Raw genomic sequence first — 12,291 nt, 5'->3', positions numbered from 1 at the left:
ATTCTGGTTTAACGTTTTGAGACTTTTATTGTGAAAATCTGTCGAACCCTCTGATGCTCGGATCAAAGCTCCGCTCTGATTGGTTGTTGCCTCCTGAGAGGAACAGGAACAGGAAGAGGAAGAACTACAAATGGAGGCTGTGGACTACAACTACCGGGGCCTGGCTGGGATCTCTGATGACGTTGTACAGAACAAAGTGTGTGTGTGACGGAGTGTGTGTGTGTGTGTGTGTGTGTGTGTGTGTGTGTGTGTGTGTGTGTGTGTGTGTGTGTGTGTGTGTGTGTGTGTGTGTGTGTGTGTGTGTGTGTGTGTGTGTGTGTGACGGAGTGTGTGTGTGTGTGTGTTAATGTGTGTGTGAGATGTTTAAGGTCCAATAAAAGCTTCAGTTGTTTGTAACTCTGTCATTAAACTTGTTTCATATTTTTCCTCCTGAACAACAAAATAATCTCATGACTCAGCTCCTCATTTGGTTTTTTATTTTACTGGTCCAGACTGTTTCTATAGAGACTGAACTTAACTGTGTGAGATGTTTAAAGGAATAGTTCACCAAAAAATGAAATTCATTAGTCATTGTTGCCTCCCCCTCATGCTGATGAATACTACTTTTACAGTTTTTCTCGATTGCTAAGACACATTTCTGTAAAGCTTCTCTCATTTTCTCTAAACTGTGAACACAAACCCCAATTTTCAAGCTACATTCACAAAACATCAGACTCTTCTTGCAAAACCAAACTTTCACCTCAAAACAGTTCAATCTGGTGCCCAAAACTGAACTATGTTGTCAAATCAACATTAAAACCACTACTGAGCCGTCACTAAACACGACATAGAAAAATAGAAAACACAACGCTCAGCACATGAAGCTGAAGAAATAAATGTTTATTGTTCACTGTAGCTAAATGCATGTTGCAAAACAAGTACAAAAAACTGAAATCCTGTTCATTTTACACGTAGCACTTGTACAGTACAAAAACAAACAGAAATCTTGTGCATTTAGTACTTGTATACAGTAAACCTACGTAAAAATAAAGTACAAAAATATAGAAATGAGAAGTGCACAACTCATCCACAGCATCATTTCTCTGTACTGGATCAGGCCACAGGACTTCATCCTCAACTGGCTTACAGTACCCTCACATCATTAGACACAAGTGTGATCAGTTTTGAGTTGTTGTGTTCAACCGGTGAAACTTGTGCTTTAGTTGTGTTTGACTTTTGCCACCTGTGCTCAGCATTATGCAACACTGCTGCATCACAATGAAAATGTGTTGGTGAGTTGAGTCTAAACAGGTGAAACGTGCTGATGGTTTTGCCAAAAGAGAAGAGTGACTGATTCAATCAGTGGGTTCAGGAAACTGAGAATTTGGTTCAGACAACAGGGTTTAGTGTTTTAGCAACTGAGAAAAACTGTATTCCTCAAAGGTCGGTTCCTAGTCCAACCAATATGAGAGTAATAGGGCCCGACACAAAAACCTCCATAAAACTACACAACAACCCTTTAATATTCCTCCACACTGCTTGTCCACTGCACTGACGTTTTTGTGTCCGTCCCTATTGATATAAGGATTTTGTTGGACTACGAACCCCCCCCAGGTCAATAATGACTGAATTTCATTTTTGGTGAACTATTCCTTTAAGGTCCAATAAAAGCTTCAGTTCTGTGATTAAACTTGTTTCATATTTTTCCTCCTGAACAACAAAATAATCTCATGATTCATCTCCTCAATTTGTTTTTTTTACTGATCAGTAGATTTTCAGCTGATCGATCACTTGATCTGTGGTGTGTCATGTGACCAGAGGTTTACACAACTACACAACACAACTACACAACAACGGTCCAGACTGTTTCTATAAAGACTGAACTCTCATGGTCTCTCTGATGATCCTTCAGTTTGTTCCACTTCCATGACCCCTGGACAAAATTTAGACATCAGTTACTCCCAAAGTATAGTGATACATATCGGTTTAACCCCTTCCTGGCCAGTTGTTTTAGCTGCTAAAACACATGATTTCTATGGGGCTCTATGGGCTTTATGGCTGGTGACAGGATTTTAGTGATAAAAAGAGATATCCAAAATCCCCTCGGTGAAAACTTCAACAAAATAAAACAAGAATTTTAAAAGTAGCTTCATCCATTGTTCAGATTTCTGTTCTGGAAATATATGCAAAGTAGCGCATATTTAATTAGACATTGCCTCATTTACATATTTAAACATAAAATTGGACAAAACTTGTAATACAATAAAATATTTGTCTTAATGTGAGTGATAAACTTGGGAAGTTTCATGGTGAAATGTGTTAGTTAAAGGTTTTACCCTGTCCAGGTCTCCACTGACCCGTTTTCAGGTTTGAAATGCATACAAGTACCATATACATTTGTTCATAGCATCAAGGCCTTTTGACTTTGTCAGGAACCTCAATTTAAACAAAATTAAACAAAAAATAAATAAATTTTTTCACAAAATTCTAAAATGCTTTGGTTAGAATTATGACATTTGTGTTTTTAGGGTCAATTTTGACCTGGTTATAACGATAAGAACAATAATGAGAGATAAAACTGAAATCATTAGTGTTAAAACCAACCTTTTCATGGATAAGAAGTCTAACACCAAGAGATGAGAAACACATGGGATAATAAATAACTGTTTTTAGTGTTTTACAGCTGGTTTAAGATTTATTTTTAACACCATAGATGGAGCAGAAAGCTACAAGAGGAAGGTTCAGTTGAAGCCAAGGGTCACACTGACAAAAAAGGCCAAGGGGTCCACACCAAAAAATATTAAAAGCAATATTTTCATGGATAAAGAAGCCTGACGATGTAACGAAGAGAAGAAAAACAGATTGGATGAAAAAAAAAGTTTTTAGTTTATTTTACAGCTGATTTAAAACCCGAACACCATAGATGGAGCAGAAAACTAACACAAGACTGTGTGTGTGAGAGAGGGTTTGTGTTTATATGTGTGTGTGTGTGTGTGTGTGTGTGTTTATGTGTGTGTGTAGTGGGGGGTCGGCACCAGACTGCATCAGTCAGAACAAGGACGTTTTAAAGTTTGTTTATAGCTGAGTGGCTGCAGCGTGTGTGTGTGTGTGTGTGTGTGTGTGTGTGTGTGTGTGTGTGTGTGTGTGTGTGTGTGTGTGTGTGTGTGTGTGTGTGCGCGCGTGCATGCATGTGTGAGTGCGCGTGCATGTGTGTGCGCTCCAGAAATAACTCCAGAGCGGTTTACCAGCAGGAGCAGGAGGAGGAGGAGGAGGAGGAGGAGGAGGAGGAGGAGGAGGAGGAGGAAGGAGTTCTGTCCAACTGTTGAACTAGAAGAAGGAGAAGAAACTTAGAGGAGAAAAACAAACAGAAGGAAAAGAGGAAGAGGTGAAGTTCTGGTCCTGGTTCTGGTTCTGGTCCTGGTCCTGGTTCTGGTCCTGGTTCTGGAGGAGGAGGCCGGACAGGAAACGGTCTCTCCTCCTCCTGAGGTCTAAGTGGACCCAGATGTTGGACCTCCTCCTCCTCCTCCTCCTCCTCCTCCTCCTCTTCCTCCTCAGCGCCTCAGAGTCTCCTCCAGACTCTCCTCTGGACCAGAACCGAACCGAACCGGACTGAGACGGACTCGGACTAGAAGAAGCAGAAGAGTCGGAGTTTGGTCCGTGGTGCGTTCACGTGTCAGAGGATAATAACCAACTAACGGAGGAGACGCTGTTTTTCTCTTTGAAGTGAGTCGGTGTGTGTGAGTGTGTGTGTGAGCAGCTCGTGACCGAGGAGGAGGAGGAGGAGGAGGAGGAGGAGGAGAGCTGATCCAGGTCCAGGTCCAGGTCCAGAACCAGAACCAGCTGCGTTTAAAGAGTCCGTGCGTGTGGATTTAAACTTCTGCGTAGTTTTTTTTTTCTTCTTCCTTTTTTTTAACTCGAGTCCAAACACTTTGAGACTCGTGTGTTTCCGTCAGTGAAGTCGCAACAACCCGAAGTGAAGTTTCCTCCAGGTTAGACACACACACACACACACACACACACACACACACACACACACACACACACACACACACACACACACACACACACACACACACACACACACACACACACACTGTAAAAACTCTACATCTATCCAAGAATATTTGTCTTATTTCTTGTCCAAATGTCTCATTTCTAGTCAAAACTAATCTCTTTCCACTTAAAATAAGACTCATCACCTAAAAATTAACTTGTTTTTAGATCATTTTCACTTGTTTCAAACTAATTTTCACTTGAAATAAGTAGAAAAATCTGCCAGTGAAAGCAAGTTTTTTGTGTTTGTAATAAGAAAGAAAAACTTGCTCCACTATCAGATTTTTCTACTTATTTCAAGTGAAAATCTGCTTGAAAGAAGTAAAAAGTGTCTAAAAACAAGCTGCTTTTAATGTGATGAGTCTTATTTTAAAGGGATAGTTCAACATTTAGTCAAATTGGCCCATTGTCATAATCCCTATAGTCATAGCAGTAGGTTCGTTACCTTTAATTGTCGGTGCAAGCTATTTTTAGAACGGCAGAGCAGAGCCGTGAGCTGCTCAGAGCTACGCTACGGAGGCTCATTATGGGATTTCTTGGTTTCCCTCATCATCAAACTCATCAAATACACAATCCAACAACTCCACAACGCTCTGGTGGACAAGTTGTGAGCTGCACATTCACCACGCTATGAGATAATAACACAACGTTACCACACAGAGTTGTTTTAGAGGGAAATTCATGTAAAACCGCTGATGCACGTTGCCTTCAGGGACAGTTTTTCATCAAGCAGTCTCTGTATTTACAATTAAAGGTAACAGACCTACTGCTATGACTATAGGGATTATGGCAATGGGCCAATTTGACAAAATGTTGAACTATCCCTTTAAGTATAATGAGAGTGTTTTGACCAGAAATGAGACAAATATTCTAAGATTTTGAGTTTTTTCCGTGCAGATCGAGTCCCGGTCCCGGACCGAGCAGCCCCCAGCATCAGGATGGTGAAGATGAAGCGGACGGTGCCGGTGCCGGTCCAGTGATGCCCCGCCCCCCGGGCCTCGGCGTCCTGCTGCGGGGAGCCGGGATTCGAACCGGGACCCTGCTGCTGCTGCTGCGGCGCCGCTGCTGCTCCGGTCCGGTGCTGCTGCTGCTCGGCGTGGCGCTCTGTCTCTGCTACCAGACCCTGATGCTGATGCTGGACCGCACCGGACACAAGCCTCCAGCCCAGGACCAGGACCAGGTTCGAATCCCGGTCCCGGTCCCGGTCCCGGTCCGGAGCAGAGAGAGTTGGGATGAGTTCCTGATGACGGAAACAAGGAAGCTGATCTCCGTCCTGGAGAAGACCGAGCCTCAGGTCAGTTCAACAGTTCTTTTCTTTTTTTAATGAATCAATAATCAATATTTAGGTTTTATTTTATTCAGTTGGTTTATCTCAGTCTTGTAAAAACAAGTCCAACACAACAAAGTAGACCTATAAAAGTTTAGATGCACGACAAAACACAACACAACAAAGCAACACAAAGCACATTGATCTAAAGGCTGGAGCATCAGTTTATTAAATTACTAAATTAACATTGTTCATTCAATTCAAATTCAAAACAACTTTATTAATCCCACAAGGGCCAATTCATTTTGAGCAGCAGGTTGTCGTGGTTTATATGGCCTACATGGCCCACAATAAATAGACAACACACATCAGACAACAACAACAACACAGAGCTTGAAACGGGTATAGTATATATATATTTTAAAAAAAAGTAGAGAAACCATATGAGGAATTTAAAAGTCTGAGTGCAGAGGGGATGAATGATTTAGAGAAGCGGTTCGTTCTACACATAGGAAGAAGGAAGGACATAACGGCCCTGAAGGCAACAGAGTGAATTCACCCACAAGGACCTGGCTCGACTCGGGGAGGCTGAAATGCTCTCTGCTTTTCTGAGAATTTGCTGGTTGCAGAAGGAACTTAAATCTCTTAGTTTTACTCCGGTAATCTTAGAGCAGGACTTGATGATACTAGTCAGGCTGTTTCTGTCCTTGACTGAGAGACAGTGAAACCAACAAATGAACGAAAAACACATAAGGCTCTCAATAAATGATTGATTCATTTAAAACAATTTGACCAAACAAAAAACCTGTATATTCTACATACAACAGTTTATAATTCAGTTTTATATTCATTATTATTACACGGCTCTATTGAATGCTGCTCTCTGATTGGTCCATCGCTGCGTTCTACGGTCCGTTATTTCTGTATAATGACGTCGTTATCGGGGTTCCATACAACCTGTCGGGGTTTATTTCTCCATAACAACCGACCAACTATACATTACATTACTATACATTGTTTAGTTTTTACTCTTCACAGCAGGATGATTGACAGCTGCTTGGACCAATCAGGAGCCAGAGTGTATTTTAAGACACACACACACACACACACACACACACACACACACACACACACACACACACACACACACACACACACTGTAAATACCTGAGGGTCATGAATCAGCTGAGGATCCAGTTCCTGACGGATAACAGAGTGTGAAGTGGCAGCTGACAGACACACACACACACACACACACACACACACACACACACACACACACACACACACACACACACACACACACACACACACACACACACAGACACACACACACACAGCGTTAAGCCCCCGCACACGCTGACAGCCTGTCAGTGTGTGTGTGTGTGTGTGTGTGTGTGTCAGCTGGTTTCACCATCAGTGACGTTTTATTGCAGCAGTAAAACGTTTCTGTGGGAGCGGCCATGTTGGAACCAGAGACCAGAACCAGGACCAGAACCAGGACCAGGACCAGGACCAGACCCAGACTACTGGACTGACCCGGTTCTGAGTCCTCAGACCTCAGTGCAGGTCCTGAAGGTCCTGAAGGTCCAGGAGGAGCTGACAGCTGATTGGCCGACGGTCTCAGCTGTCAGCTGTCACTCAGAGCTGTGACATCATCACACCGGTGTTTGATTGACAGCTGCTCCACAGGCGACTCTGTTGTCTCAGCTGCTGCTCCGGGTCCCGGACCAGAGGCTTTTTAACTTAGAAAACAACTAAACAGCAACAGCACACTAATAAAACAGACCTCAAAAAAGGGGTTAGGGGTCTCGGTCCGCTTGATTCCGCACCAAATGCCGACCTCTGGTCCCTCTGGTGAGAAACGTGGCAAAACGTGGCAAAACGTGGCAAAACATGGCAAAACGTGGCCAAACGTAGCAAAACATGGCCAAACGTGGTCAAACGTTGCCAAACATGGCCAAACGTTGTCAAACGTGGCAAAACCTGGTCAAATGTGGCCAAACGTTGCCAAACGTGGCAAAACATGGCAAAACGCTGCAAAATGTGGCAAAACGTTGCCAAACGGGCAAAACGTTGTCAAACGTGGTCAAACGTTGCCAAATGTGGTCAAACGTTGCCAAACGTTGCCAAACGTGAATGTGGCCAAACGTGGCAAAACCTGGTCAAACGTGGTCAAACGTGGTCAAACGTTGCCAAATGTGGCCAAACGTTGCCAAACGTGGCCAAACGTGGCCAAACGTGGCCAAACGTTGCCAATCGGGCAAAACGTTGTCAAACGTGGCCAAACGTTGCCAATCAGTCAAAACGTTGTCAAACGTGGCCCAACGTGGCCAAACGTGGCAAAACCTGGTCAAACGTGGTCAAACGTTGCCAAATGTGGCCAAACGTTGCCAAATGTGGCCAAATGTGGTCAAACGTTGCCAAACGTGGCAAAACGTGGCCAAACGTGGCAAAACCTGGTCAAACGTTGCCAAATGTGGCCAAACGTGGCCAAATGTGGTCAAACGTTGCCAAATGTGGTCAAACGTTGCCAAACGTGAATGTGGCCAAATGTGGTCAAACGTTGCCAAACGTGAATGTGGCCAAACGTTGCCAAACGTTGCCAAATGTGGTCAAACGTTGCCAAACGTTGCCAAACGTGAATGTGGCCAAATGTGGTCAAACGTTGCCAAACGTTGCCAAACGTGAATGTTCAAATGTGGTCAAACGTTGCCAAACGTTGCCAAATGTGGCCAAACGTGGCCAAACCTGGTCAAACGTGGTCAAACGTTGCCAAACGTTGCCAAATGTGGTCAAACGTTGCCAAACGTTGCCAAACGTGAATGTGGCCAAATGTGGTCAAACGTTGCCAAACGTGAATGTTCAAATGTGGTCAAACGTTGCCAAACGTTGCCAAATGTGGTCAAACGTTGCCAAACGTTGCCAAACGTTGCCAAACGTTGCCAAATGTGGTCAAACGTTGCCAAACGTTGCCAAACGTTGCCAAATGTGGTCAAACGTTGCCAAACGTTGCCAAACGTTGCCAAACGTGGCCAAACCTGGTCAAACGTGGTCAAACGTTGCCAAACGTTGCCAAATGTGGCCAAACATTGCCAAACGTGAACGTGGCCAAACGTTGCCAAATGTGGCCAAACGTTGCCAAATGTGGCCAAACGTTGCCAAACGTTGCCAAACGTTGCCAAATGTGGCCAAACGTTGCCAAACGTTGCCAAACGTGGCCAAACGTGGCCAAACCTGGTCAAACGTTGCCAAACGTTGCCAAACGTTGCCAAATGTGGCCAAATGTGGCCAAACGTTGTCAAACGTGGCCAAACGTGGCCAAACGTTGTCAAACGTTGCCAAACATTGCCAAACGTGAACGTGGCCAAACGTGGTCAAACGTTGCCAAACGTGGTCAAACGTTGCCAAACGTGGCCAAACGTTGCCAAACGTGGCCAAACGTTGCCAATTGGGCAAAACGTTGTCAAACGTGGCCAAACGTGGCCAAATGTGGCCAAATGTGGCCAAATGTGGCCAAATGTGGCCAAACGTTGCCAAACGTTGCCAAACGTGGCCAAACGTTGCCAATCGGGCAAAACGTTGTCAAACGTGGCCAAACGTTGCCAATCAGTCAAAACGTTGTCAAACGTGGCCCAACGTGGCCAAACGTGGCAAAACCTGGTCAAACGTGGTCAAACGTTGCCAAATGTGGCCAAACGTTGCCAAATGTGGCCAAATGTGGTCAAACGTTGCCAAACGTGGCAAAACGTGGCCAAACGTGGCAAAACCTGGTCAAACGTTGCCAAATGTGGCCAAACGTGGCCAAATGTGGTCAAACGTTGCCAAATGTGGTCAAACGTTGCCAAACGTGAATGTGGCCAAATGTGGTCAAACGTTGCCAAACGTGAATGTGGCCAAACGTTGCCAAACGTTGCCAAATGTGGTCAAACGTTGCCAAACGTTGCCAAACGTGAATGTGGCCAAATGTGGTCAAACGTTGCCAAACGTTGCCAAACGTGAATGTTCAAATGTGGTCAAACGTTGCCAAACGTTGCCAAATGTGGCCAAACGTGGCCAAACGTGGCCAAACGTTGCCAATTGGGCAAAACGTTGTCAAACGTGGCCAAACGTGGCCAAATGTGGCCAAATGTGGCCAAACGTTGCCAAACGTTGCCAAACGTGGCCAAACGTTGCCAATCGGGCAAAACGTTGTCAAACGTGGCCAAACGTTGCCAATCAGTCAAAACGTTGTCAAACGTGGCCCAACGTGGCCAAACGTGGCAAAACCTGGTCAAACGTGGTCAAACGTTGCCAAATGTGGCCAAACGTTGCCAAATGTGGCCAAATGTGGTCAAACGTTGCCAAACGTGGCAAAACGTGGCCAAACGTGGCCAATCAGTCAAAACGTTGTCAAACGTGGCCCAACGTGGCCAAACGTGGCAAAACCTGGTCAAACGTGGTCAAACGTTGCCAAATGTGGCCAAACGTTGCCAAATGTGGCCAAATGTGGTCAAACGTTGCCAAACGTGGCAAAACGTGGCCAAACGTGGCAAAACCTGGTCAAACGTTGCCAAATGTGGCCAAACGTGGCCAAATGTGGTCAAACGTTGCCAAATGTGGTCAAACGTTGCCAAACGTGAATGTGGCCAAATGTGGTCAAACGTTGCCAAACGTGAATGTGGCCAAACGTTGCCAAACGTTGCCAAATGTGGTCAAACGTTGCCAAACGTTGCCAAACGTGAATGTGGCCAAATGTGGTCAAACGTTGCCAAACGTTGCCAAACGTGAATGTTCAAATGTGGTCAAACGTTGCCAAACGTTGCCAAATGTGGCCAAACGTGGCCAAACCTGGTCAAACGTGGTCAAACGTTGCCAAACGTTGCCAAATGTGGTCAAACGTTGCCAAACGTTGCCAAACGTGAATGTGGCCAAATGTGGTCAAACGTTGCCAAACGTTGCCAAACGTGAATGTTCAAATGTGGTCAAACGTTGCCAAACGTTGCCAAATGTGGTCAAACGTTGCCAAACGTTGCCAAACGTTGCCAAACGTGGCCAAACCTGGTCAAACGTGGTCAAACGTTGCCAAACATTGCCAAACGTGAACGTGGCCAAACGTTGCCAAATGTGGCCAAACGTGGCCAAACGTTGCCAAATGTGGCCAAACGTTGCCAAATGTGGCCAAACGTTGCCAAACGTTGCCAAACGTTGCCAAATGTGGTCAAACGTTGCCAAACGTTGCCAAACGTTGCCAAACGTGGCCAAACGTGGCCAAACCTGGTCAAACGTGGTCAAACGTTGCCAAACGTTGCCAAATGTGGCCAAATGTGGCCAAACATTGCCAAACGTGAACGTGGCCAAACGTTGCCAAATGTGGCCAAACGTGGCCAAACGTTGCCAAACGTGGCCAAACGTTGCCAATTGGGCAAAACGTTGTCAAACGTGGCCAAACGTGGCCAAACGTTGTCAAACGTTGCCAAACATTGCCAAACGTGAACGTGGCCAAACGTGGTCAAACGTTGCCAAACGTGGCCAAACGTTGCCAAACGTGGCCAAACGTTGCCAATTGGGCAAAACGTTGTCAAACGTGGCCAAACGTGGCCAAATGTGGCCAAATGTGGCCAAATGTGGCCAAACGTGGGCTAACCAAGAAATCCAAGCCCTCATTGATGTCTGGTGGGATGAACACATTAGTGAACAGTTGTCATCAACCCACAAGAATAGTGAAATATAACGGTTGAGGGAGAATGACCGGTCTCCTGAGCAATGCCGGATTACGGTAACAGTGTACGACCTTGTCTCCATTGTGAAAGTCCAAACTGGCATTTATTTCTACTGGAAGATGAGGAAACGTCATTCAGACCAGTTTTGGTTGGTTTGGTTGTGAACGCGGACCAGACCGCGGTCTGTAGCTACAAAGTTTTACTGCTGGTGCAGAACAAATAATCACCAAATCACCCAACTAGCGGTGTAGCGCCCCCAACTGTCTGAATCCACTCACTACAGGAGTCAGGTGGTCCTGGTCTCTGTCTCCTCAGACAGTTTGTCCTCCTGATGCTCTGATCAGCTGACTGACTCTGTCATGTGACCTGTGTGTGTGTGTGTGTGTGTGTGTGTGTGTGTGTGTGTGTGTGTGTGTGTGTGTGTGTGTGTGTGTGTGGTGACGGTTCATCAGTCAGTGGAATGAGACCTCGTTAGTGAGTTTGTCTGTCGACACACAGAGTTCAGGACGACCTCCCAGTCCTGGTCTCTGGTCTCTAGTCCTGGTCCTTCTCCTCCTCCTTCTTCTTCTGACCGTCTCAAATGAGAGTGTGAGTCCAGAACCAGGTCTTAGTCCTGGTTTTGTCTCCAGAGATGAAGGAACCATGTTCATGTAGAATATTCACATCTAATTTTTTTCTGGGCAGATTGAGTCGTAGGCAACTGGACTTGTATTTGTCTGTGAAGACGTTTCTCCTCTGATCCAAGGAGCTTCATCAGTTCACAGTCTCACTAGTGTCCAGCTAGTTGGACTAGTGAGACTTGTTGCGTAGGAACTGATGAAGCCTCTTGGATCAGAGGAGAAACGTCTTCCCAGACAAATACAAGTCCAGTTGCCTACGACTCAATTTGCCCAGAAAAGAACGACGACCTGGATGAATGAGAATATCCACAGACATCTAAACTCATGTTAATGTTTGTTTAGTGTTTAGAGCTGCTGTTGCTCCGCCCACTGCTGCTCTCTCCACCAATCACAGAGTGAGCAGCGCTGCAGCATCATCTGGTGATCCTGTAACGTCTCCATCTCTATTATCCTTTCATGTGGACAGGTCCCTCATGACCTTGTTGTATAAATCTTGTGTGGAGTCTGTACTTCCTTTTTCTATAATGTGCTGGTATGGGAACCTCAATGTTAAATCCAAAAATGCACTCATGAAAACAGTCAAGATGAGTGGCAAGAGTTCAGCAGAGCACCCTCTCTGACCTGTTCACCAGACAGATAGAGAGGAAGGCAGATGTCACCCACCCCTTGT

General features: G+C 45.3%; 1 protein-coding gene across 1 annotated transcript in view; it reads left to right on the top strand.

The window, feature by feature from the left end:
• Positions 1 to 130: 130 nt before the first annotated feature.
• Positions 131 to 12,291, top strand: part of cped1 (cadherin-like and PC-esterase domain containing 1) — a gene marked incomplete at its 5' end in the record, with an annotated part of 34,743 nt that continues 22,582 nt past the window's right edge. Inside the window, 2 exons of the mRNA XM_083999331.1 lie at positions 131 to 198; positions 4,930 to 5,326. Of these exons, the coding sequence (XP_083855457.1) occupies positions 131 to 198; positions 4,930 to 5,326 (465 nt within the window). The remainder of the gene's footprint in view (positions 199 to 4,929; positions 5,327 to 12,291) is intronic.

This window comes from Trachurus trachurus (genome assembly GCF_905171665.1).
Source record: "Trachurus trachurus genome assembly, chromosome: 23".
Taxonomy (NCBI): Eukaryota; Metazoa; Chordata; class Actinopteri; order Carangiformes; family Carangidae; genus Trachurus; species Trachurus trachurus.
The sequence above is the reverse complement of the archived record's forward strand: the minus strand, read 5'-3'. Positions and strand labels throughout refer to the sequence as shown.